The sequence below is a fragment of the Ranitomeya imitator genome, chromosome 2 (genome assembly GCF_032444005.1).
Source record: "Ranitomeya imitator isolate aRanImi1 chromosome 2, aRanImi1.pri, whole genome shotgun sequence".
Taxonomy (NCBI): domain Eukaryota; kingdom Metazoa; phylum Chordata; class Amphibia; order Anura; family Dendrobatidae; genus Ranitomeya; species Ranitomeya imitator.
The window spans coordinates 95,244,750-95,268,123 of NC_091283.1; the positions used below are offsets into that span (position 1 = coordinate 95,244,750).

General features: G+C 41.2%; 1 protein-coding gene across 3 annotated transcripts in view; it reads left to right on the top strand.

Annotated features, from left to right (window-relative positions):
• AFF2 (ALF transcription elongation factor 2) overlaps positions 1-23,374 on the top strand; it is a 792,369-nt gene that overhangs the window by 689,781 nt on the left and 79,214 nt on the right. For all 3 annotated transcript variants that reach the window (XM_069747042.1, XM_069747043.1, XM_069747044.1), the window contains one exon: positions 22,799-22,961. In XM_069747042.1, the coding sequence (XP_069603143.1) occupies positions 22,799-22,961 (163 nt within the window). The remainder of the gene's footprint in view (positions 1-22,798; positions 22,962-23,374) is intronic.

Consider the following 23,374-nt stretch of genomic DNA (forward strand, 5'->3'; position numbering starts at 1 on the left):
AACACTAAAATACCAAATCCCAGATATCACTGAATTAAATATTCCAGTTGCAGATCTTTATCCATAATATAATGGAATTGTTTGAGAACAATAAAACATAAAAATGATGAATTATCCTGTGTCACTCATCTCAATGTATGTTGATATGTTAAGCTAATAGGAAACATAAAATAACATAAAACATAAAATAAGGAAAAACATGAATACTAATCTAAATCCTCAATGAAGTATCATAACCAATACTTATAGAAAATAATAAATCCTTGGAAATTCATAAGTATTAAAAAGTATATTAAAAGCTACAATCTGCTGTCTGGATTTTTATTAAAAACTGAGAAAATCAAATGAACTAATGACTATTATCAGTTTATTGGATTATTCCTTGTCTGTGCAAAGTGGTCCTGATGCGGTTCCATCTGTTCAATTTAGTTACCTGTGTGCCTGCCAGCATTGAACCTAGAACTGGATTATTGCCCTATGTTCCAGCAAACTCTCTTATGCATCTGTTTAGCAATAAGCATGTATCTTGAGCATGCAAATAAAGCTCTAAGTCCATATCCAGAGGAAAATACTTCTGTAACCGCTCGATAGCTTTTCTACCTGTCCTAGACTGTAGCTGAATTGTGCAAGCGCATGTAACCGCAATCCCCAAAAGCAAGAAGTAGAATCATGGTGGGAATTCATTACTTATTTTTTCCTAATTTACTTTCATACAAAATCTACAACATTTTGCACAACTCGTCCTATATATCAAATGTTCACGTTGGTGAACTTCCCTTATGGTGTTAGCAAGGGGGTTCCACTGGTAGAAGTTGTCAGGTTCGGATTGGGTTGCCTGGGGCCAACAGTAGCATCATTACTGTGGGCCCACTTTTCAACTACATGCGATATTTCCTGACCCTACTTCATAAATTTGTCTATGCTTCTAGATTATAAAGTGGGTAGTTTGTTAAATGAATTATGAGATGCTGAGTTTGTCAGTAAATAACGCATTATGGGTACTGTGCCAGGGACTGCTCATGCACATCTCTTGCAGAGGGGCTCACCGGGGGATTCACCTGTTCCCCTATTGGCCAGTCCTAACTTGGAAGTGGGCACCGGTAAATGCATAAGCACCCAACGTCATTAGTAGTATATTAGTGTGCTGACAATCAGTAGGTTAGTACACATGGCCCTGGGCCCCTCAGTCTACAGTTCACATAGCAGCTGCTTGGTCTGTCTTCATTGGCCGAACATTACATGTAGCCATAGACTGAAATTAACACATATATGCAAAAGTAAAGGAACAATAGAAATAGGCTTATTCTGAGATGCATTAATGTCATGTAGTTTTGTGAATTAAAATCAATTCCAGTTGTCATGTAAAGTATTACATTAATAGTTTATGCGTTACACATGTGTCAGGTGTTTCTTTTATGGCGCCTGTGCTAATTGCTTCTTGTTCAATGTCCCTGAATATGAAAACACTAGGCAATCTGACTAATTGGGATCACTGATAACACTGAATGGCTGCACAGCTGAAACATTTAGTAGTTCTGTGTGATTACTCAATACTAATGGGAGCCAATACATTCTCTGCCAACTTCTCCTATAGACACAGAAAGTTCTGCAGAATAAACAACGTGTATAAGTTGCATAATAAATGTCAAGATGAACCTATGACTTAACCTTCGAAGGCTGCGTTGTATCATTGCTAGAGGACAGTTGATCCCACAATGACCCTGACACAAATTGTTTTTCTCACCAAGTCGGAAATTCAAAGCTGTTACCTGTCAAAAAAGGAATGTATATCATTTCATACAAAAAGTGTAAAATACCTGTTATGTACAGTACAGACCAAAAGTTTGGACACACCGTCTCATTTTAAAGGGAACCTGTCACCTGAATTTGGCGGGTCCTTTTTTGGGTCATATGGGCGGTGTTTTTGGGTCTTTTATTAACCCCGTTTTCCTGCTGGCCGCATGCTTGTCACGAAATTGACTTGCCGTTGATTCGCTTTCCTCCCTAGTTAACGCATGCGCAAAGCAATCTTGCCTTGTGCATGCGCAGTATGCTTTGCCGAACTACGGGCAAAGCCGAAAACCATTAGTGCGCATGAGCCGGCGCACTATGTCCCGGAACACACTGCGCATGCGCAAGGCAAGATTGCTTTGCGCACGCGTTAACTAGGGAGGAAAGCGAATCAATGGCAAGTCAATTTCGCGACCAGCGTGCGGCCAGCAGGAAAAAAGGGGTTAATGAAAGTCCCGAAAACACCGCCCATATGACCCAAAAAAGCACCCGCCAAATTCGAGTCACAGGTTCCCTTTAAGATTTTTCTGTATTTTCATGACTATGAAAATTGTACATTCACACTGATGGCATCAAAACTATGAATTAACACATTTGGAATTATATACTTAACAAAAAAGTGTGAAACAACTGAAATTATGTCTTATATTCTAGGTTCTTCAAAATAGCCACCTTTTGCTTTGATGACTGCTTTGCACACTCTAAGCATTCTCTTGATGAGCTTCAAGAGGTAGTCACCGGGAATGGTCTTCCAACAATCTTGAAGGAGTTCTCAGAGATGCTTAGCTATTGTTGGCCCTTTTGCCTTCACTCTGCGGTCCAGATCACCCCAAACCATTTTGATTGGGTTCAGGTCTGGAGACTGTGGAGGCCAGGTCATCTGGCGTAGCACCCCATCACTCTCCTTCTTGGTCACATAGCCCTTACACAGCCTGAAGGTATGTTTGGGATCACTGTCCTGTTGAAAAAATAAAATGATGTTCCAACTAAACGCAAACCGGATGGAATAGCATGTGGCAGCAAGATGCTGTGGTAGCCAAGCTGGTTCAGTATGCCTTCAATTTTGAATAAATCCCCAACAGTGTCAGCAGCAAAGCACCCCCACACCATCACACCTCCTCCTCCATACTTCACGGTCGGAACCAGGCAGGTAGAGTCCATTCGTTCACCTTTTCTGTGTCGCACAAAGACACGGTGGTTGGAACCAAAGATCTCAAATTTGGACTCATCAGACTAAAGCACAGGTTTCCACTGGTCTAATGTCCATTCCTTGTGTTCTTTAGCCCAAACAAGTCTCTTCTGCTTGTTGTCTGTGCTTAGCAGTGGTTTCCTAGCAGCTATTTTACCATGAAGGCCTGCTGCACAAAGTCTCCTCTTAACAGTTGTAGTAGAGATGTGTCTGCTGCTAGAACTCTGTGTGGCATTGACCTGGTCTCTAATCTGAGCTGCTGTTAACCTGCCATTTCTGAGGCTGGTGACTCGGATAAACTTATCCTCAGAAGCAGAGGTGACTCTTGGTCTTCCTTTCCTGGGGCGGTCCTCATGTGAGCCAGTTTCTTTGTAGCGCTTGATGGTTTTTGCCACTGCACTTGGGGGCACAGTTTTCCCAATTTTTCAGACTGACTGACCTTCATTTCTTAAAGTAATGATGGCCACTTGCTTTTCTTTACTTAGAATTTGTATTATGGCAAGAAAAAAGCAGCTAACAGTCTATTCAGTAGGACTATCATCTGTGTATCCACCTGACTTCTGCACAACACAACTGATGGTCCCAACCCCAGTTATAAGGCAAGAAATCCCCCTTATTAAACCTGACAGGGCACACCTGTGAAGTGAAAACCATTCCCGGTGACTTTGTAATGTTTTGCTGTGTTATTGGAATAGTGGCTACAGGGAGAAAATGAAGTTATGTTCTCCCTGCAGCTGCTCACTTCAAGTTATTTTGGTGGCAATGATTCAGTGAGTGTGCTCTAATAACTCTCCATATGTGTTTGCGTCAGCCGTTCAGGTGCAGGCAAGTGATAGCAGTGCACTCACTACATTGTGAGCTGTGACTGTTCATTGCCACAATACCACCCCCAATGTCTGAAACAAGTGGCTGCAGAGAGAACATCATTTCATTTTCTCTCTGTAGCAACTCTTAAAGCCAGCTGAATATATTTAAAATGCTATTTACCTGTAAATTACCGATATGTCTGCACGCAAATAGGTTATTTATTTAACAGGTTCTCTTTTAATATATTTTTAATGTAAATGATCTAAGTTCTGTGCAGATACTAGTGTGCAATATATTCTTTACAGTAGTAGTCAAAACTTGAATTTCAAATAAAGTGTTAAAAAATCTATATAGGGGATACACATCATTTACTATCTGTGGGAGGGTATCCTCTCCATATTAAACAAAAGTATCCACCACTATTTTAGACCTTCATCAGATCGATTGCCTTTTAGAGAAACAAAGTATAAATAAATCGCTCTAAGCAGACGACATGTTCACACGACCCTTGGTGAACCACTTCACCCATGGACATCTGAGCATTCTGTCATCTTACCACACTTTACTTATACTTCATTTTTCTACATGCAATCCATCTCATGAAGGTCTATAGTAGACCAAATGTTATTTTTCTGTATTTCACAATTAAACTTTGTTATCCAACACCATAAAGCGTTAAAAATCATCAGCTTCTCTTAAATGGAACATGTCAAAATTTACACAAAACCAAAAGATAGTCAGCTATTCCACATCTGTTCCTGCACAGAAAAGTTGAGCACTCAGTCCACGGAAAAATCGATGAATCCAGCAGGAATGTAATAAAATCAGTGAATTTATTTCTTCATTTTTTTTAAAAAAGGAAAGGGTTATATCCTATGGTACACCACTTGTAAATAAGTTATAATTTCTTACAGCATTATGCGCATATGGCAGTGTTCTTCCGACGCGTTTCGACTCACGTCTTAATCCTACTGGATTCATCGATTTTTCTATGTCAAAATTTAGCTTCCCGAAGTGCCTCCATTTTACTGCATTCAAGGGTGTCAGAAGACCAAGTTGAAATGTCATTTTGCTCAAAATGAAATTTCCTTCCATTGGGGAGCAAGTCTAACTGCTCATGCCTTATTCCGACTAAGTATGGCTTGATTGGTGTCCCCAAAAATATATTGGACAGAATATATGTCAGCTTATGTCAGGCAAGATATATTAGGTGAAAAAAGTGTGGAAAGCTATGCTCAACTCTGCTGTGTCTCCACCTTCGTGACTGGATAGATCTAATAAGTAGAGGTGGACGAACCTGAACAGTAAAGTTCAGCGTCCGTACCGAACACCTACTGTTTGTGCACGGACATTGAACACGAACTTCACCAGAAAGTCCGTGTTACTGTTTGGGTTCGGCCCCCCAAACACCATGTATTTGTTGTGCTGTCAAGCTATATTAGGTGGAAAAAAGTGCGGACAGCTACGCTCAACTCTGCAGTGTCTCCAACTTCTTGACTGGATATATCTAATAAGTAAAAATGAGCGAACCCGAACAGTAAAGCTCAGCGAATGTACTGAACACCTACTGTTCAGGCACGGACAGTGAACAAGGACTTTACCAGGAAGTCTGTGTTACTGTTCAGGTTCGGCCCCCCAAACACCGGGTGTTTGTTGCGCTGTCATGTCTAGATGCGATCATCCAGGCTGAAAACTATTAATCCCCGACATGGATTACCACATGGGACAGAATGATGGACAGGTGAGGGCTATTGTTGTTTCATATTTTTGTTTATTACAAAAGATGAAGGATTCAGTGGCATAGGCGTTAGGTGAGTATAACTGTGTTTGTTATTTTTAAATAAAAAAGTGTGTTTTGTTTTATTTTAAATAAAATACTTTATTCGGGCTGTGTGTTTATTTACAGTGGATAGGTGTCTTATTCTTGATAACCAGCTTTGCTGAAGCTTGCAGCTGAGGGTTGCAGCCCCAGCTGTGAGTTTTGCCTGACGTTATTAAATATACAGGGGAACCCATGCTGTTTTCATTTTTTTTAATTATTTGCAGTGTAGGAGCATGCTGATGAATACTCCCATCAGCCAACCCTGTACTCACTGTTATTAGTGGCAGCAGATGTCGGCTGACAGGAGCAATAGTCCCATCAGCTGACACCTGTGACTAGAGGTAAACTTTATACCTCTGATCCCAGCTGCGTGCTCACAATGTTATTTGACAGTGTGGGAACCATGGCTGACTGGCAGTGATGATTTCACCGGTTATGAGAAGCGGTGTTTGACCACACTTGGATGTCATCTGGGTGCGGTCCAATTCTTTCCAAGGACCGCAAGATATGCATTGCCAATTTTGATCCGATCCTGCAGATCAAAATCAGACATGTCTCCATTTTTTTTCGCGAACCACTCAGCCTGAGAAAAATTGACATGTACAGAGCCCCATAGAATATCATAGGTACAAGTGCTATCCATCAAAATCACAGATGGCACTCGTATGAGAAAATTGCATGTGTGCATGAGCCCTTAGCAGTTCTTTTTCTGTTACTAACACTGGGCAATATCTTATACTGTAAAATAAGTGATAACCATAAAGTAAAAGGAAGAAGTTATTATTGAACCATTCTACCAGAGATCAAAGAGGTTTTACAGTCCACATTTGAGAAATCATTGGGACGAAATTTATGGACTCTGACCAATATGGTCTTCTGACAAATCATCCATATTGCATGTCGAAATGTAGACCTAATCCAGCACACTAATCAATTGCTTATGTAGCATACTTGCCTAATGAAGTTTGCTAACTTTTTAATGTAGATACTTCTGGTTGTGGAGGGGCTTGTGCTGTAGTGTTTCTAGATTAATGATGTAAGTGTGGTCTCCGAATCAGGCTTGTCACTTTCAAAAGAAGTATTAAAAAAAATGCAATTTCCATGACTTCCCTGAATTCATATAGTACACTATGGCCAATAATAATGAGCGACACCTGTACATACCTCAATTAACAGAGCCATTCTCAAAAGCTGAGCGATAGATGTCAAGGCTCCCCCAATAATAGATTACATTATATTTTTCATAATTGGATTCAGAGATGGAAAAACATAGCGAAAGCTTGGAATTTTCTCAAAAGGAACAGCCATACTAGAAATTATAGTACAGACAACTGCTTACAGCCAGGGAGCCAAATTGCAGTCAAAACTCTTGGCAAGGGAATTTTCTTGATTATTTCAGTAATTGAATATCTGTTAAGCATTGTGCGTAATTTTACCAGCAAAGTTTATTTATTTATTGTACATAAAGCTGTCAGTATAACAGATATCGTAAGACTTCTCTGATTCTCAGTCTCAACTGCCGCTGGAAAAATGAATACTCCAGTTTAACGGCCAATTATTTACATGAGTGTAGTGAGAATTATGTGTATAAAGCACACTTTTTACTTACTGTACAAGAGATCTGATATCCACATGTAACCCAACACAACCAATCATATATCTGACTCATCTCCTCTTGGGAATCATGTCCAAAAGTCATCACAGTTCTATCCAAAGAAACCAAGGACTGAAGGCTGAAACTTGAGAACTTCCAAAACTTTTGTTCTTTTTTATGGATTTAAGTAAAAACATAGAAGAGTCAATGGTAATAAGAAAATACTCAGCATATTCATTTTAAATGTCAGCCAAAAAGGGCTGTTCAAACCAGACACAAATTGAGAGATACATGCTCTAAAAGCATTCAGAGAAGGACAGCCTGTGGGAGAAAACAAAAGCTGCAAACAGGTACAGTAGGGAAAATAAGTGTTTGTTTAAAAAAAAAATTCAGAAAATCATTGTATAATTTTTACATAATTAATTAGCATTTTATTGCTTAAAATAAGTATTTGATACAATAGAAAAATAGAACTTAATATTTGGTACAGAAACCTTTGTGTGCAGTTGCACAGGCCAGGCTTCTCCTGTAGTTCTTGACTAAATTTACACACACTGCAGCATGGATTTTGGCCCACTACTCCATACAGATCTACTCCAGATCTTTCAGGTTTCGGGGTTGTTGCTGATCAATATTGAGTTTCAGCTCTTTTCAAAGATTTTCTTTTGGGTTCAGGTCTGGAGACTGGCTAGACCACTCCAGGTCCTTGAAATGCTTCTTACAGAGCCACTCCTTAGTTGCCCTGGCTGTGTGTTTCAGGTCATTGTCATTCTGGAAGAACCAGCTATGACACATCTTCAATGCTCTTAATGAGGAAAGGAGGTTGTTGGCCAAACTCTAGTGATACATGACCCCATCCATTCTCCCTTCAATACGATGCAGTCGTCCTGTCCCCTTTGCAGAAAAGCACTCCTAAATATGATGTTTCCCCCACCGTGCTTCACTGTTGGAATGATGTTCTTAGGGTTGTACTCATCCTTTTTCCTCCAAACACAGTGAGCGGAGTTGATACCAAAAAGTTTTATATAGTCTCATCTGACCACATGATCTTCTCCTCTGCATCATCCAGATGTTCATTGATCAACTTCAAATAGTCTTGGACATGGGATGGCGAGAAGGGGGACCTTATGTGCCCTGCAGGATTTTGAAAAACACTTAGCCCCAATTCATTATTTATGTTTTTTTTAAAGTCAATGTTCTTTTTTGTCTTGTATTTGCTGTCATTTTTTTTAATTATTCGTATTGGCGCATGAATGTTGCAGAAAGTCAAAATTGATCTTTATTTTTTCATTTACATTTTTGCCACTTTTTGATGCAAAAAGTTGCACATTTCGCAAAATGGCACAAACACTGCCCGAAAATTTCTGACTTGCATAAATATGCAAATTAGCTCTACAGAGTGGAAAAGGACTAAAACTTTGGTGCCACCCATTGGAATTTGCAATCCGAAAAGTCAATATCGACCCTTGAATGAGCCTAGTCACATGACTCAGAATAAAAACCATATCAGATTCTCAATTTGCAGGAGGAGACTTAGGCTATGTTCACATTTGCGTTGTTAGGCGTTGCGTCGGCGACGCAACGCACAACGCATGTAAAACGCATGCAAAAACGCATTGTTTTGGGACGCATGCGTCCATTTTTGGCTTGATTTTGGGCGCAAAAAAAAATGCAACATGATTCGTCCTCTGCGCCCTGACGCTTGCGCCAAAAATGACGCATGTGTCACAAAACGCAAGACAACGCATGTCCATGCGCCCCCATGTTAAATGTAGGGGCGCATGACGCATGCGTCGCCGCGGTTGCGCCCGACGCAACGCAAATGTGAACGTAGCCTTACATACACCATGCATGATCCTCTGGGAAATTAAATATGCAAATTGCCTCACCAGAGAGGAAGAGAACTAGGACTCTAGTGCCACTTATAGGAAGCAGCATTGAGATTCTGCTATGGCTTATGTCATATGACAAGGCTCATTAATGGGTCGATATTGACTTTTATGATTGCCACTTCCAGTAGGTAGCTCTAGAGTTCTAGTTCTCTTCCTCTCTGAAGAGATAGTTTGCATATTTAATTTCCTAGAGGAGCATTGTATGGCGTTTATAAGTCTCCTCACTCTGACATGCCAGGCCTGACTTGCCACTCTCTACAAGGAGAAACCTTACCCCTTAGATCCCAGGCTTGCATAAAATCACTTCTAGGTAGTTGGAATACATTTGCGACATACTTTGTGACTTTTAGAAAAGTCTTAAATGAATAATCAGGGTGCCATGGAAAGCGAAGCACTGTCCACAATGGTGAATATTGGAATAAACAAGCGAACACAAATGAAATAGACGTAAACAGAGGCAAATGGAATGATGAATATGATGCAAAAAGTGAGAGAGTCGAAAAACACCACTAGACAAAAAATGTGCAAATTCAATAAGAATTCGGGCTCCTTAGTTGTGATTTTTATTAAGAGAAATGTCCCCTATAAGGTGCTTTTCATGGTTAGAACAATCATTTTGAGCTAACAAACTCACTTTAAGAGCTGTGCTCATATCAGAATTCCTTTCTCAATTTTTTGGGCAGAAAAAACATTTTGCAATAGCAGCAAAGTAAATGAGAATTTAAAATTATTTATAATTATTTTAATGCAAAAATCACAGTTCAGATTTTTTTATACCCAGCATGCCAAGATCTGTTGTTGCCGAGCTTTTGTATTGATTTTATTGGGGAAGACAAAGTATACATTATCAATTTTTGCAGATTCTACCTCAGACTACCTGCGGGTCCACAGCAAAATTCTCAAGTCTTGCTGTTGATTTCTTAGGTCCGAATGGTGTTTCCAAGCCAATGTCAGTGCATCCCGGCCCCTTCTGCTGACATTTCATTCTATGTGACTGCTACAGTCAATCAGAGGCTGCGGTCACATGGGATGAAACCCCTCCACCGACGGCCAAGATGAGCAGATACCAGCATGAAAACACTGTTATAATATAATAAATAGCAAATCATCAATGTGTGAACATAATCTATGGTTAAAGTTCCAAGATGAGTTTTTTGGGTGAGTTTTTGAAGCTGTGCAAAAAACTTTTTACAGTTCTCACAAAGTTGATGGGACTTATAGAAATCTTATGCCCACTGTGCTCTTTCTTATGCTGCATTAACTGACCTGCAGTATGTGTTTGAAATTCGCAAAATGTCAATTACCCTTGCGGGTGCGGTGAGTTTTATGTGTGGATTTTCCTCATTGAATTCCATTAGGTACAGAAAATCCACAAGAAGAAAGCACATATGAATTTTGAGTGCTTTTCCTCTGCAGAAACACAACTAAACAGCACATGTAATCTGCATATGGCTATATCAATAATGTTTTGTGAAAGCAAAATACCAGGAAGTATCAAAAACAAAGTGGCTGAAATGGATTGTCAACTACTCGGGTAATCCCTTCTCAATGTTTCCCCATTTTAAAATAACAACACTTACACACTTACAGTCACCTCCGATGCCAGCGCTGCTACAAGTGGTGTCTTCCTTGACTCTTCCAGTGATTGTGTAACAGTGAGACGTCACGCAAATGCTATAGCCAATCAGCGGCCGCTTCACCACCTTTGGACCTATGAAATACATCCGGGGGAAGAGAAAGCAGCAGTGCTCATTTAGTCCAGATGTAAGTGATTTGTCCAAAGGCAGGAGGAGTGAAGCGGCCGCTGATTGGCCATAGCTCTCACGTGATTGCCCGGAGAGACATTGCCGACACCATGGAACCACATCTGCACCGGATGGGAGTATAAGTGTTGTTATTTTAAAATGGGGAAACATAGAGATGGAGAAGGGGTTATCTGACAACATCTTTAATTTAAAACACGACATACCAGAAAGAGACAAAACTCACAGCATCAAAAGGCTATGTTTCCACGGTCAGTATTAGGCAGCGCTTTGGACGCAGCACATGTCCGCTCCATCCAAAGCGCTGCCAGTTATTGTGTGTGCGGTGATTCCACATGTGTTCATTGAACCATGCGGAATCACCGCATCCTGTACATTGGACTGCGATATTTATCTTGCGGAGGCTGAGCGTCTCCGCAAGATAAATTGACATGCTGCTGTCTAAAAAGATGCGCCGCATGTCCGTCTCCTCAGGGAATCCAGAGGCATCCACTATGCTGTAACATCTAGTTGCTGCAGACTGGACGCTGCAGCTGTACACCTCATCCAATCCGCAGAGTTTACTGACCGTGGAAACATACCCAAAAAGTGCAGAAATGCTGCAGCAAATCACCAACATTAAAAGCTTACCAACTATCCATTGTAGGAATGCAGCCCAAAGCTGGAAGGACATTAGAGGTCTGAAATACACATTCTTAAATTTTCTAGCATTAAAGTAATTGTAAAATTTAAAAAAATTAACAATCTGTGACGAAAAGATTCCATTGATTTTAATGTTTGGAATGTGTAAAATACCTATTTTTTATATATATTATGCATTTATTTAATTGCAAAATAAAGTATAAATTATGCAAATCTAATAATCTCAGGCTGTACATATTTTCTTATATTCAGTCTTCCAGGTGTGGTGACAATCAGACATCGAACACTCACACCTGGCGTTCAGAAATACATGTGCAGTTATAAAACCTAATTGTCTCTTCTGTGTTGTGACTCTCACTGAATAAAACAACAGGAGATGTTGAAAGGAAAAGTAACTCGTTCAACAAGGATTAAAAGCCAATACATTAATCCTCCAACATCTTTAGGGTAGAATTATATGTACAAAAATCAATGTGATTGTTGTAGCTCTGATAAGTAGTTAGTCGCAATTACTTTAGATGCCAGTTTGTATTAACAAGTGCAAATTTTCCAGCAGATGAATATCCGCTTAGTGAGTGGCGGTATTCACATTTCACGGCTCATGAAACACTGCTTTAAAGAGGCCACAACACTAGTATGAACCAATATGGGAATTTAACAGTTTAACATGTTGTGTCAAGACTTGTTGTCAAGTGTTAGATGCACTTATTCCAGACAGGTCTAACATTTTTAATCTTCTGAATGTGGAATACTTAATTTTATCTCAGTTATCACTATTATTGTCCATGCAAGTCAAGAGGGATCCATGTCTGAATACAGTATATTATCATGTTTGATTAAGAAAAAAAATGTATGTGCTCCAAAATTCATGATTCACGGTCCAGAAATGCTCCACTTTGACATTTTTGTCATAATGTTTCTACATTTTTTTTTTACAGTCTTGTGTTCCACTCCAATACTTCATGTGATTTTTTTTTTATCAGTGCACATTATTGTTGGTCAGGTGCCATTTGTGCCTGTCGATTATAAAGTGCTAGAAGGGGAAAGCATCATGTGAAAAAACAGTGTTAGCCTGCAGATATGGGGTTAATCTGCAGGTTAATAACATTCTCAACCTACCTGGCACCCGCACTGAGAGCCCCACTACCGGGAGGAACTGCAAATCCAGAGCCGGCTATTAGTCAGTGCCGGGGTCATGATTACAGCCAACGCTCACTATGCACTGACCGTGCTGGCACACCCCTGTGACTGAAAGTCCAAGTCTGCCGGAAAGAATAAAGTTAATTTCCTCCCAGCAGCGGGTTTCTAAGTGTGGGTGCCGGACAGGTTCAGAATTCTGTTAACCTGCAGATTAACACTGTATCTGCAAATTAATAGCATTTTTTACATTTCAGTTTACCCTTAAATAGTGCATGAAAAACACCCCTTATTTAACAATACATCATATATACTCTTCATGGCTGCCTTCGTCAATGTAGATGAGCTCTCTACTGAAAGGTAACTAGTGCCACCTATGGAGGTAGCTACCCTATGTGTCATCGTTCACCTTTTACCAATTCTTGCTACATAACTAGGGATTTTAGCCAAGCCAGACAGTCATCTACTGAGAGAAGCTCCTCATGAGGGCAGAGTAGATTTTCATTGGCTGAATAAGATCCCCTTGATACAGCTTTGGGGGTAATGGACTCTACTTAAGTAAACCAGCTGATTATGGCACGTAAGTAACCATGTTCTAGAGACAAAGCATGTACATTGATTTGTGCTAGTCCGGAGCGTTTTTTTCTTCACAGGAGAGGGCCAGTTTGTATTTTTTTTAATAAAACTTTAACAGTAGGTTTTCCCATTCCAAAGTGCATTAAAGGCAATTTAATGTGAACCTTTCACCTCGTCAACGCTATTTATCTGCAGATATATGGTTTATCTGCAAGTACATAGCATTCTAATGCCGACTGCCTTGTTTGAAAGTATGGCTACTGAGAGAAAATTAACCTATTTGCTCCTTGGAGCCGTCAGTCATTGGGTAGGTGCACGGACTGATTGCACTCACAGCCCTGCTCATTGTACTGTGAACGGTGACTGTAAGTGCGCCCCAACACTTTTATTGACAGCTTGGTCTGGCTTTTAGTCACAAGGCTGGGGTGTGCTTATAGACACCACTACAGTGCAGAGAACAGTGTTGTGAGTGATTTTATCCATCCCTGCACTTCTCTTACGACTGAAAGCCAGTGGCTATCAGGAAAAAGTAGGTTCATTTTCTCCTGGTAGCTGCACTTTCAGTAAGGTAGCCAACCAGCATTGGAAAGCTTTTTATCTGCCAACTATCCCTATATCTGCAGCTAAATGGGGTTTTCCGAGGTGACAGGTTCCATTTCAATAGTTGAACTCCACTCTGCACTTCTGATGTCATGTACTGTGAGATAGCTGTCTGTAGATGGGTGTCTGGCTTGACTTCTTATCCTAGTCATGTTACAAGGCTCATTAAATGATCTGACATTGACGTATAGGGTTGTAACAAGGCAGTAGTAAAATCTACTTCCAGAGCTAATTTGTATATTTTTTTTCTTATGAACCACTGTGAATAAAACCAAGTCCTTAGACATAGCTGGTATCTTTAATGAGAGCCAGTTCCTCCACAAAACAGTACCTCCTGACAAAGCAATCATGCCTATCCAATCAATGAGATGTCTCGCAGAAGACATGCAGACATTTGTATGCCCTTATTTATGTGATTCAGAATAAAATAAATATATTTCTAATGGAATAGTCACAAAATAGTACACGGCGCAATGTTATGGGCATTACAGGGCTATGGTATTGCCAATTTGCATATAACCTTCAATGCTTTTATTACCCACGACATGTTGTATTTGAACGTTTCTGCTTGATTTACCACGGCCCTAATTGCAACATATTTTGGCCCATATGACCTGATCTGAACAAATCAAATCCTCTCAAAATAGATCATCTTATAAATATTTTATGGGCTTAGTTTCACTGTATTTATCAGAAATGGTTGTCATTTCCAATAAGCATTTAATGCTGGAACGCTGACACGTTTGACAGTATCCTGGAGAATTTATAGCAAGTTGTAGTGATTAAAATTTAAGAAACCGTTAGCATCTGTTCAATTCATTCAAATACTGAAACGCTGAAGCTTTACATGTATCCGGTGTGACCATTAATAATTCAATGCAAAGTATTCCTGAGATTTCCCTTATATCATAAGTCAGGATGTTTGTTATAACACAATTATGAAGTTTAGGGATTGACATATGTAACAATACAATGTGAGATTACTGCATCTTTCTGTAAATGCAGGTCTAAATATAAAAAAAACCACATCAATAATTCACATGTCCTACATTATTTGTATGAGAGACAGAAAGGTTTACAAATTGTTATTCTGTGCTCGTTTAGAGTGTGTAAAGATGAATATGACACTTGATATATTCTCGTCACTCGTATTTCATTTTGTTAAAGTCAGTCTAAGATAAAAATGTGATGTTCTAATAGAGACTTCACGCGTCAGTGATGTCACTGGATATTTTATGACGTCAAGAGAACAATTCAGATTAAATTACTGTCTATACTATTTTGTAATATTCTGGTATAGGTTTCCTGTTGATTTACCAGCTGAAACTACACTTTAAATAAATACCAGTGAAATGTTGGGAATCATCTTTTTGTGCACTGGTTTTCCTTGTTCTTATTGGAATGTGGATGTTGTAAAGTAAAACTGAAAGCAGCAAAACTATAAAGGAACAGAATTGATACAAACACCAGTGAAACAAATCAAAATATGTATTAAACCTGAGATAATTAAAGTACCCCCTTTTACTTTGATTATAGCTTTAACCCCTTCAAGACCTTGCCCTTTTCCGTTTTTGCATTCTCGTATAACTTTTTTTTTCATTTTTCCGTCAATATGGCCATGTGAAGGCTTGTTTTTTTTTGCGGGACATGTTGAACTTTTGAAAGACATCATTTGTTTTAGCGTGTCGTTTACAAGAAAACGGGAAAAAAATTTTAAGTGCGGTGAAATTGCAAAAGAAGTGCAATTGTTTTTTGTTTGGCTTTTTTGCTAGGTTCACTAAATGCTAAAACTGACCTGCCATTTTGAGTCTCCAGGTTCACAGACACCAAACATGTCTAGGTAACATTTTATCTAAGTTGCAAAAAAAATCCAAACGTTGCTAGAAAAAAGAAATTGTGCAATTTTCCAATACCCGTAGCGTCTCCGTCTGATCTAGGGTCAGGTGAGGGCATATTTTTTGTGTGCTGAGCTGACTTTTTAATGATACCATTTTGGTGCAGATACGTTCTTTTGATCGCCTGTTATTGCATTTTAATGCAATGTCGCAGCGACCAAAAAAACGTAATTCTGGCATTTTGAATTTTTTCCTCGCTACGCTGTTTAGCGATCAGGTTAATGTTTTTTTTTATCGATTGGGCGATTCTGAACGCGGCGATACCAAATATATGTAGGTTTGATTTTTATTAATTGCCTTATATTTTGAATGGGGCGAAAGGGGGGTGATTTAAACTTTTACATTTTTTTTATTTTTTTCAAGTTTTTTTTTTACCTTTGCCATGCTTCAATAGCCTCCTGTTGTGAATTCTGTGGCTGAATTCACTCCTGTGGTCACAAGTGGTACTGCAGCTTCTGAGCTTCCTCCCTCAGGTGTTCTGGTGAGCTCGTTAACTGCTTCATTACTTAACTCCGCCTGATGCTGCTATCCTTGCTCCTTGTCAATGTTTCAGTGTTGGATCTGAGCTTCTCCTGATTGTTCCTGTGACCTGCTGCTCTTTATAGCTAAGTGCTTTTTGCCTTTTTTGTTGCTTTTTTTCTGTCCAGCTTGTCTTTTGTTTTGCTGGAAGCTCTGAGACGCAAGGGTGTACCGCCGTGCCGTTAGTTCGGCACGGTGGGGTTTTTTTTTGCCCCCATTGCGTGGTTTTGCTTTAGGGTTTTTTGTAGACTGCAAAGTTCGCTTTACTGTCCTCGCTCTGTCCTAGAATATCGGGCCCCACTTTGCTGAATCTATTTCATCCCTACGTTTTGTCTTTTCATCTTACTCACAGTCATTATATGTGGGGGGCTGCCTTTTCATTTGGGGAATTTCTCTGGGGCAAGTCAGGCCTATTTTTCTATCTTCAGGCTAGCTAGTTTCTTAGGCTGTGCCGAGTTGCCTAGGTAGTTGTTAGGCGCAATCCACAGCCGCTTTTAGTTGTGTTTAGGATAGGATCAGGTGTGCAGTCCACAGAGTTTCCACGTCTCAGAGCTCGTTCTTGTATTTTTGGGTATTTGTCAGATCACTGTGTGCGCTCTGATCGCTAAGCACACTGTGTTTCTGGATTGCCTTCATAACACCTGTCATTAGCAAACATAACAGTACAAGGAGCCTAACTAATGATTCTCAATAGAGGGAAAGAAAAAGTTCTGACATCATTTTTTATTTTTTTTTTTCTGCTCTGTGTTCACTTTTTTTTTTTTTTCCCCTAGACATTTGGGTATTCTGGACACAGGTGTGGACATGGATATTCAGGGTCTGTGCTCTTCAATGGATAATCTCGTTATAAATGTACAAAAAATTCAAGATACTATTGATCAGAAATCTATGTTAGAACCAAGAATTCCTATTCCTGATTTGTTTTTTGGAGATAGAACTAAGTTTCTAAGTTTCAAAAATAATTGTAAGCAATTTCTGGCCTTGAAACCTCATTCTTCTGGTAATCCTATTCAACAGGTTTTGATTATTATTTCTTTTTTGTGCGGCGACCCTCAAGACTGGGCATTTTCTCTTGCGCCAGGAGACCCTGCATTGAGTAGTGTCGATGCGTTTTTCCTGGCGCTTGGATTGCTGTACGATGAGCTTAATTCAGTGGATCAGGCTGAGAAAAATTTGCTGGCTTTGTGCCAGGGTCAGGATGATATAGAAGTATATTGTCAGAAATTTAGGAAATGGTCAGTACTCACTCAGTGGAATGAATCTGCGCTTGCAGCTTTGTTCAGAAAGGGTCTCTCTGAGGCTCTTAAGGATGTCATGGTGGGATTTCCTATGCCTGCTGGTTTGAATGAGTCTTTGTCTTTGGCCATTCAGATCGGTCGACGCTTGCGCGAGCGTAAATCTGTGCACCATTTGGCGGTACTGCCTGAGGTTAAACCTGAGCCTATGCAGTGCGATAGGACTATGACTAGAGTTGAACGGCAGGAATACAGACGTCTGAATGGTCTGTGTTTCTACTGTGGTGATTCCACTCATGCTATTTCTGATTGTCCTAAGCGCACTAGGCGGTCCGCTAGGTCTGCCGTCATTGGTACTGTACAGTCCAAATTCCTTCTGTCCATTACCTTGATATGCTCTTTGTCGTCGTTTTCTGTCATGGCGTTTGTGGATTCGGGCGCTGCCCTGAATCTGATGGATTTGGATTATGCTAAACGTTGTGGGTTTTTCTTGGAGCCTTTGCGGTGTCCTATTCCATTGAGAGGAATTGATGCTACACCTTTGGCCAAGAATAAACCTCAATACTGGGCCCAGCTGACCATGTGCATGGCTCCTGCACATCAGGAAGTTATTCGCTTTCTGGTGTTGCATAATCTGCATGATGTGGTCGTGTTGGGGTTGCCATGGCTACAAACCCATAATCCAGTATTGGATTGGAATTCCATGTCGGTATCCAGCTGGGGTTGTCAGGGGGTACATGGTGATGTTCCATTTTTGTCGATTTCGTCATCCACCCCTTCTGAGGTCCCAGAGTTCTTGTCTGATTATCAGGATGTATTTGAAAAGCCCAAGTCCGATGCTCTACCTCCGCATAGGGATTGTGATTGTGCTATCAATTTGATTCCTGGTAGTAAATTCCCTAAAGGTCGATTATTTAATTTATCCGTGCCCGAACACGCCGCTATGCGCAGTTATGTGAAGGAATCCCTGGAGAAGGGACATATTCGCCCATCGTCATCACCACTGGGAGCAGGGTTCTTCTTTGTAGCCAAGAAGGATGGTTCGCTGAGACCGTGTATTGATTACCGCCTTCTTAATAAGATCACTGTTAAATTTCAGTATCCCTTGCCATTGTTATCTGACTTGTTTGCTCGGATTAAGGGGGCTAGTTGGTTCACTAAGATAGATCTTCGTGGTGCGTATAATCTGGTGAGAATCAGGCAAGGAGATGAATGGAAAACTGCATTCAATACGCCCGAGGGTCATTTTGAGTATCTAGTGATGCCGTTCGGACTTGCCAATGCTCCATCTGTGTTTCAGTCTTTTATGCATGACATCTTCCGTGAGTATCTGGATAAATTCCTGATTGTTTACTTGGATGACATTTTGATCTTCTCAGATGATTGGGAGTCTCATGTGAAGCAGGTCAGAATGGTTTTTCAGGTCCTGCGTGCTAACTCTTTGTTTGTGAAGGGATCAAAGTGTCTCTTCGGTGTGCAGAAAGTTTCATTTTTGGGGTTCATCTTTACCCCTTCTACTATCGAGATGGATCCAGTTAAGGTCCAAGCCATCCAGGATTGGATTCAGCCGACATCTCTGAAAAGTCTGCAAAAGTTCCTGGGCTTTGCTAATTTTTATCGTCGCTTCATCTGTAATTTTTCTAGCATTGCCAAACCATTGACCGATTTGACCAAGAAGGGTGCTGATTTGGTTAATTGGTCTTCTGCTGCTGTGGAAGCTTTTCAGGAGTTGAAGCGTCGTTTTTGTTCTGCCCCTGTGTTGTGTCAGCCAGATGTTTCTCTTCCGTTCCAGGTCGAGGTTGATGCTTCTGAGATTGGAGCAGGGGCGGTTTTGTCACAGAGAGGTTCTGATTGCTCAGTGATGAAACCATGTGCTTTCTTTTCCAGGAAGTTTTCGCCCGCTGAGCGTAATTATGATGTGGGCAATCGAGAGTTGCTGGCCATGAAGTGGGCATTCGAGGAGTGGCGTCATTGGCTTGAAGGAGCTAAGCATCGCGTGGTGGTATTGACTGATCATAAGAACTTGACTTATCTCGAGTCTGCCAAGCGCTTGAATCCTAGACAGGCCCGTTGGTCGTTATTTTTTGCCCGCTTCGACTTTGTGATTTCGTACCTTCCGGGCTCTAAAAATGTGAAGGCGGATGCTCTGTCTAGGAGTTTTGTGCCCGACTCTCCGGGTTTATCTGAGCCAGCGGGTATCCTCAAGGAAGGAGTCATTGTGTCTGCCATCTCCCCTGATTTGCGGCGGGTGCTGCAAAAATTTCAGGCGAATAAACCTGATCGTTGTCCAGCAGAGAAACTGTTCGTCCCTGATAAGTGGACTAATAAACTTATCTCTGAACTTCATTGTTCGGTGTTGGCTGGTCATCCTGGAATCTTTGGTACCAGAGAGTTAGTGGCTAGATCCTTCTGGTGGCCATCTCTGTCACGGGATGTACGTACTTTTGTGCAGTCCTGTGGGATTTGTGCTAGGGCTAAGCCCTGCTGTTCTCGTGCCAGTGGGTTGCTTTTGCCCTTGCCGGTCCCAAAGAGGCCTTGGACACATATTTCGATGGATTTCATTTCTGACCTTCCCGTTTCTCAAAAGATGTCAGTCATTTGGGTGGTCTGTGATCGCTTTTCTAAAATGGTCCATCTGGTGCCCTTGGCTAAATTGCCTTCCTCCTCTGATTTGGTACCTTTGTTCTTTCAGCATGTGGTTCGGTTGCATGGCATTCCTGAGAATATTGTTTCTGACAGAGGTTCCCAGTTTGTTTCAAGGTTTTGGCGAGCCTTTTGTGGTAGGATGGGCATTGACCTATCCTTTTCCTCGGCTTTCCATCCTCAGACTAATGGCCAGACCGAACGAACCAATCAGACCTTGGAAACATATCTGAGATGTTTTGTTTCTGCAGACCAGGATGATTGGGTGTCCTTTTTGCCGTTGGCTGAGTTCGCCCTTAATAATCGGGCCAGCTCGGCTACCTTGGTTTCTCCATTTTTTTGCAATTCTGGGTTCCATCCTCGTTTCTCTTCAGGACAGGTTGAGTCTTCGGACTGTCCTGGTGTGGATTCTGTGGTGGATAGGTTGCAGCAGATCTGGACTCAGGTAGTGGACAATTTGATCTTGTCCCAGGAGAAAGCTCAACTTTTCGCTAATCGCAGACGCCGTGTGGGTCCCCGACTTCGTGTTGGGGATCTGGTTTGGTTATCTTCTCGTCATATTCCTATGAAGGTTTCCTCTCCTAAATTTAAACCTCGTTTTATTGGTCCGTATAGGATTTCTGAGGTTCTCAATCCTGTGTCTTTTCGTTTGACCCTCCCAGACTCCTTTTCCATACATAATGTATTCCATAGGTCGTTGTTGCGGAGATACGTGGCACCTATGGTTCCATCTGTTGAGCCTCCTGCCCCAGTTTTGGTGGAGGGGGAATTGGAGTATATTGTGGAGAAGATTTTGGATTCTCGTGTTTCTAGACGGAAACTCCAGTATCTGGTTAAATGGAAGGGTTATGCTCTGGAAGATAATTCCTGGGTTTTTGCCTCTGATGTTCATGCTTCCGATCTTGTTCGTGCCTTTCATGCGGCTCATCCTGGTCGGCCTGGGGGCTCTGGTGAGGGTTCGGTGACCCCTCCTCAAGGGGGGGGTACTGTTGTGAATTCTGTGGCTGAATTCACTCCTGTGGTCACAAGTGGTACTGCAGCTTCTGAGCTTCCTCCCTCAGGTGTTCTGGTGAGCTCGTTAACTGCTTCATTACTTAACTCCGCCTGATGCTGCTATCCTTGCTCCTTGTCAATGTTTCAGTGTTGGATCTGAGCTTCTCCTGATTGTTCCTGTGACCTGCTGCTCTTTATAGCTAAGTGGTTTTTGCTTTTTTTGTTGCTTTTTTTCTGTCCAGCTTGTCTTTTGTTTTGCTGGAAGCTCTGAGACGCAAGGGTGTACCGCCGTGCCGTTAGTTCGGCACGGTGGTTTTTTTTTTTTGCCCCCTTTGCGTGGTTTTGCTTTAGGGTTTTTTGTAGACTGCAAAGTTCGCTTTACTGTCCTCGCTCTGTCCTAGAATATCGGGCCCCACTTTGCTGAATCTATTTCATCCCTACGTTTTGTCTTTTCATCTTACTCACAGTCATTATATGTGGGGGGCTGCCTTTTCCTTTGGGGAATTTCTCTGGGGCAAGTCAGGCCTATTTTTCTATCTTCAGGCTAGCTAGTTTCTTAGGCTGTGCCGAGTTGCCTAGGTAGTTGTTAGGCGCAATCCACAGCCGCTTTTAGTTGTGTTTAGGATAGGATCAGGTGTGCAGTCTACAGAGTTTCCACGTCTCAGAGCTCGTTCTTGTATTTTTGGGTATTTGTCAGATCACTGTGTGCGCTCTGATCGCTAAGCACACTGTGTTTCTGGATTGCCTTCATAACACCTGTCATTAGCAAACATAACAGCCTCCATGGGAGGCTAGAAGCTGGCATAGCCTGATCGGCTCTGCTACATAGCAGCGATCATCAGATCACTCCTATGTAGCTGAATTACAGGCTTGCTTTGAGTGCCGACCACAGGGTGGTGCTCACAGCAAGCCGGCATCAGCAACCATAGAGGTCTCAAGGAGACCTTTGGTTGCTATGCTGACGCATCGCTGACCCCTGATCATGTAATGGGGTCGGCGATGCGCTCATTTCCGGGCCGATGGACGGAAGCGCCGGTCAAATGCCGCTGTCAGCGCTTGACAGCGGCATTTAACTAGTTAATAGTGGTGGGTGAATCGCGATTTCACCCGTCGCTATTGCATGCACATGTCAGCTGTTTAAAACAGCTGACATGTCCCAGCTTTGATGCGGGCTCACCGCCGCAGCCCGCATCAAAGCGGGGGTACCAACCTCCGCAGTAATAGTAGGTGACTACCTGCTGGAAATGTTTGAAGGCATGCCAAAGGGGTATAATGGTGTCATCAGAATAAAAGCAGGTTACTTTGAGGAATATAAGGTGTAACACATATTCTGGTTTGTTTCACCCTTATTTCTTTACTCCATGTTTCCATATTTGTTCCCTCATGATTTTACCACCTTCAGTCTAAATCTATGAAGTGCACATTCCAATAGCAAGATTGAAAACCTTTGCATCAACAGGTACTGAACTGGTACTGTATTTGTTAAAGCACCATTCCAACATTTTCTTCTTATTTTGGCGCTGGAGTGGTGGCCCTAATGTAAGTTTTGTTTCTTGTCCGTAATATTATAATTTTGATGCATTTTGTGAATAGCTTACCAATTATGTGAATTTTTTTTCCAACCTATCAATGATGTATTTTATTTGCATTTTAAAGAAGCTCTTGACTTAGGATTCATGTGAGCTTTTTGTGTTTTCCAGTGGCCTTCCTTTGCCAACAGTTCATGGTGCCAACCTGGTAAATTCAAGTGGAGGATCTGGAAGTTCCAGTGAATCTGAAACCAGCTCTGAATCAGATTCTGATAGCGAGAGCAGCTCCAGTGACAGTGAATGTAATGAAGAAAACCGTAATGTAACCCCAGAGGTAACATTATGCACTGTAATCCTTGCTTTAAGAAGTTGTGTATGTATGTCAGTTTATTCATTATTGACTGTACTCTTCGCTAGTGCTGGAGGAATACACACATAAGAAATGCCATAAAAATTTGGTCAGGGTTCCATATCTGAATTTCCTGCATTTCCCCCAGAAATGATTGATTTGGCTATTCCTGTAACTCCGAAAGACTCTATACCACTTCTTTTACTAACTCTCTATTGTGCTTTGTTTTATTTTATGTAAACTAGCATATTTTCCTACTTTACCAATGCATTTGCTTTAAATATTGCTGTGTGTATATGTGTACCACCAATAAGCTCTCTGTTTACTTAGTATTCAACAGAGATAACCCTAAACTAACATTATAAAAAATGTATCATTTGATGGGATTATTTATCATT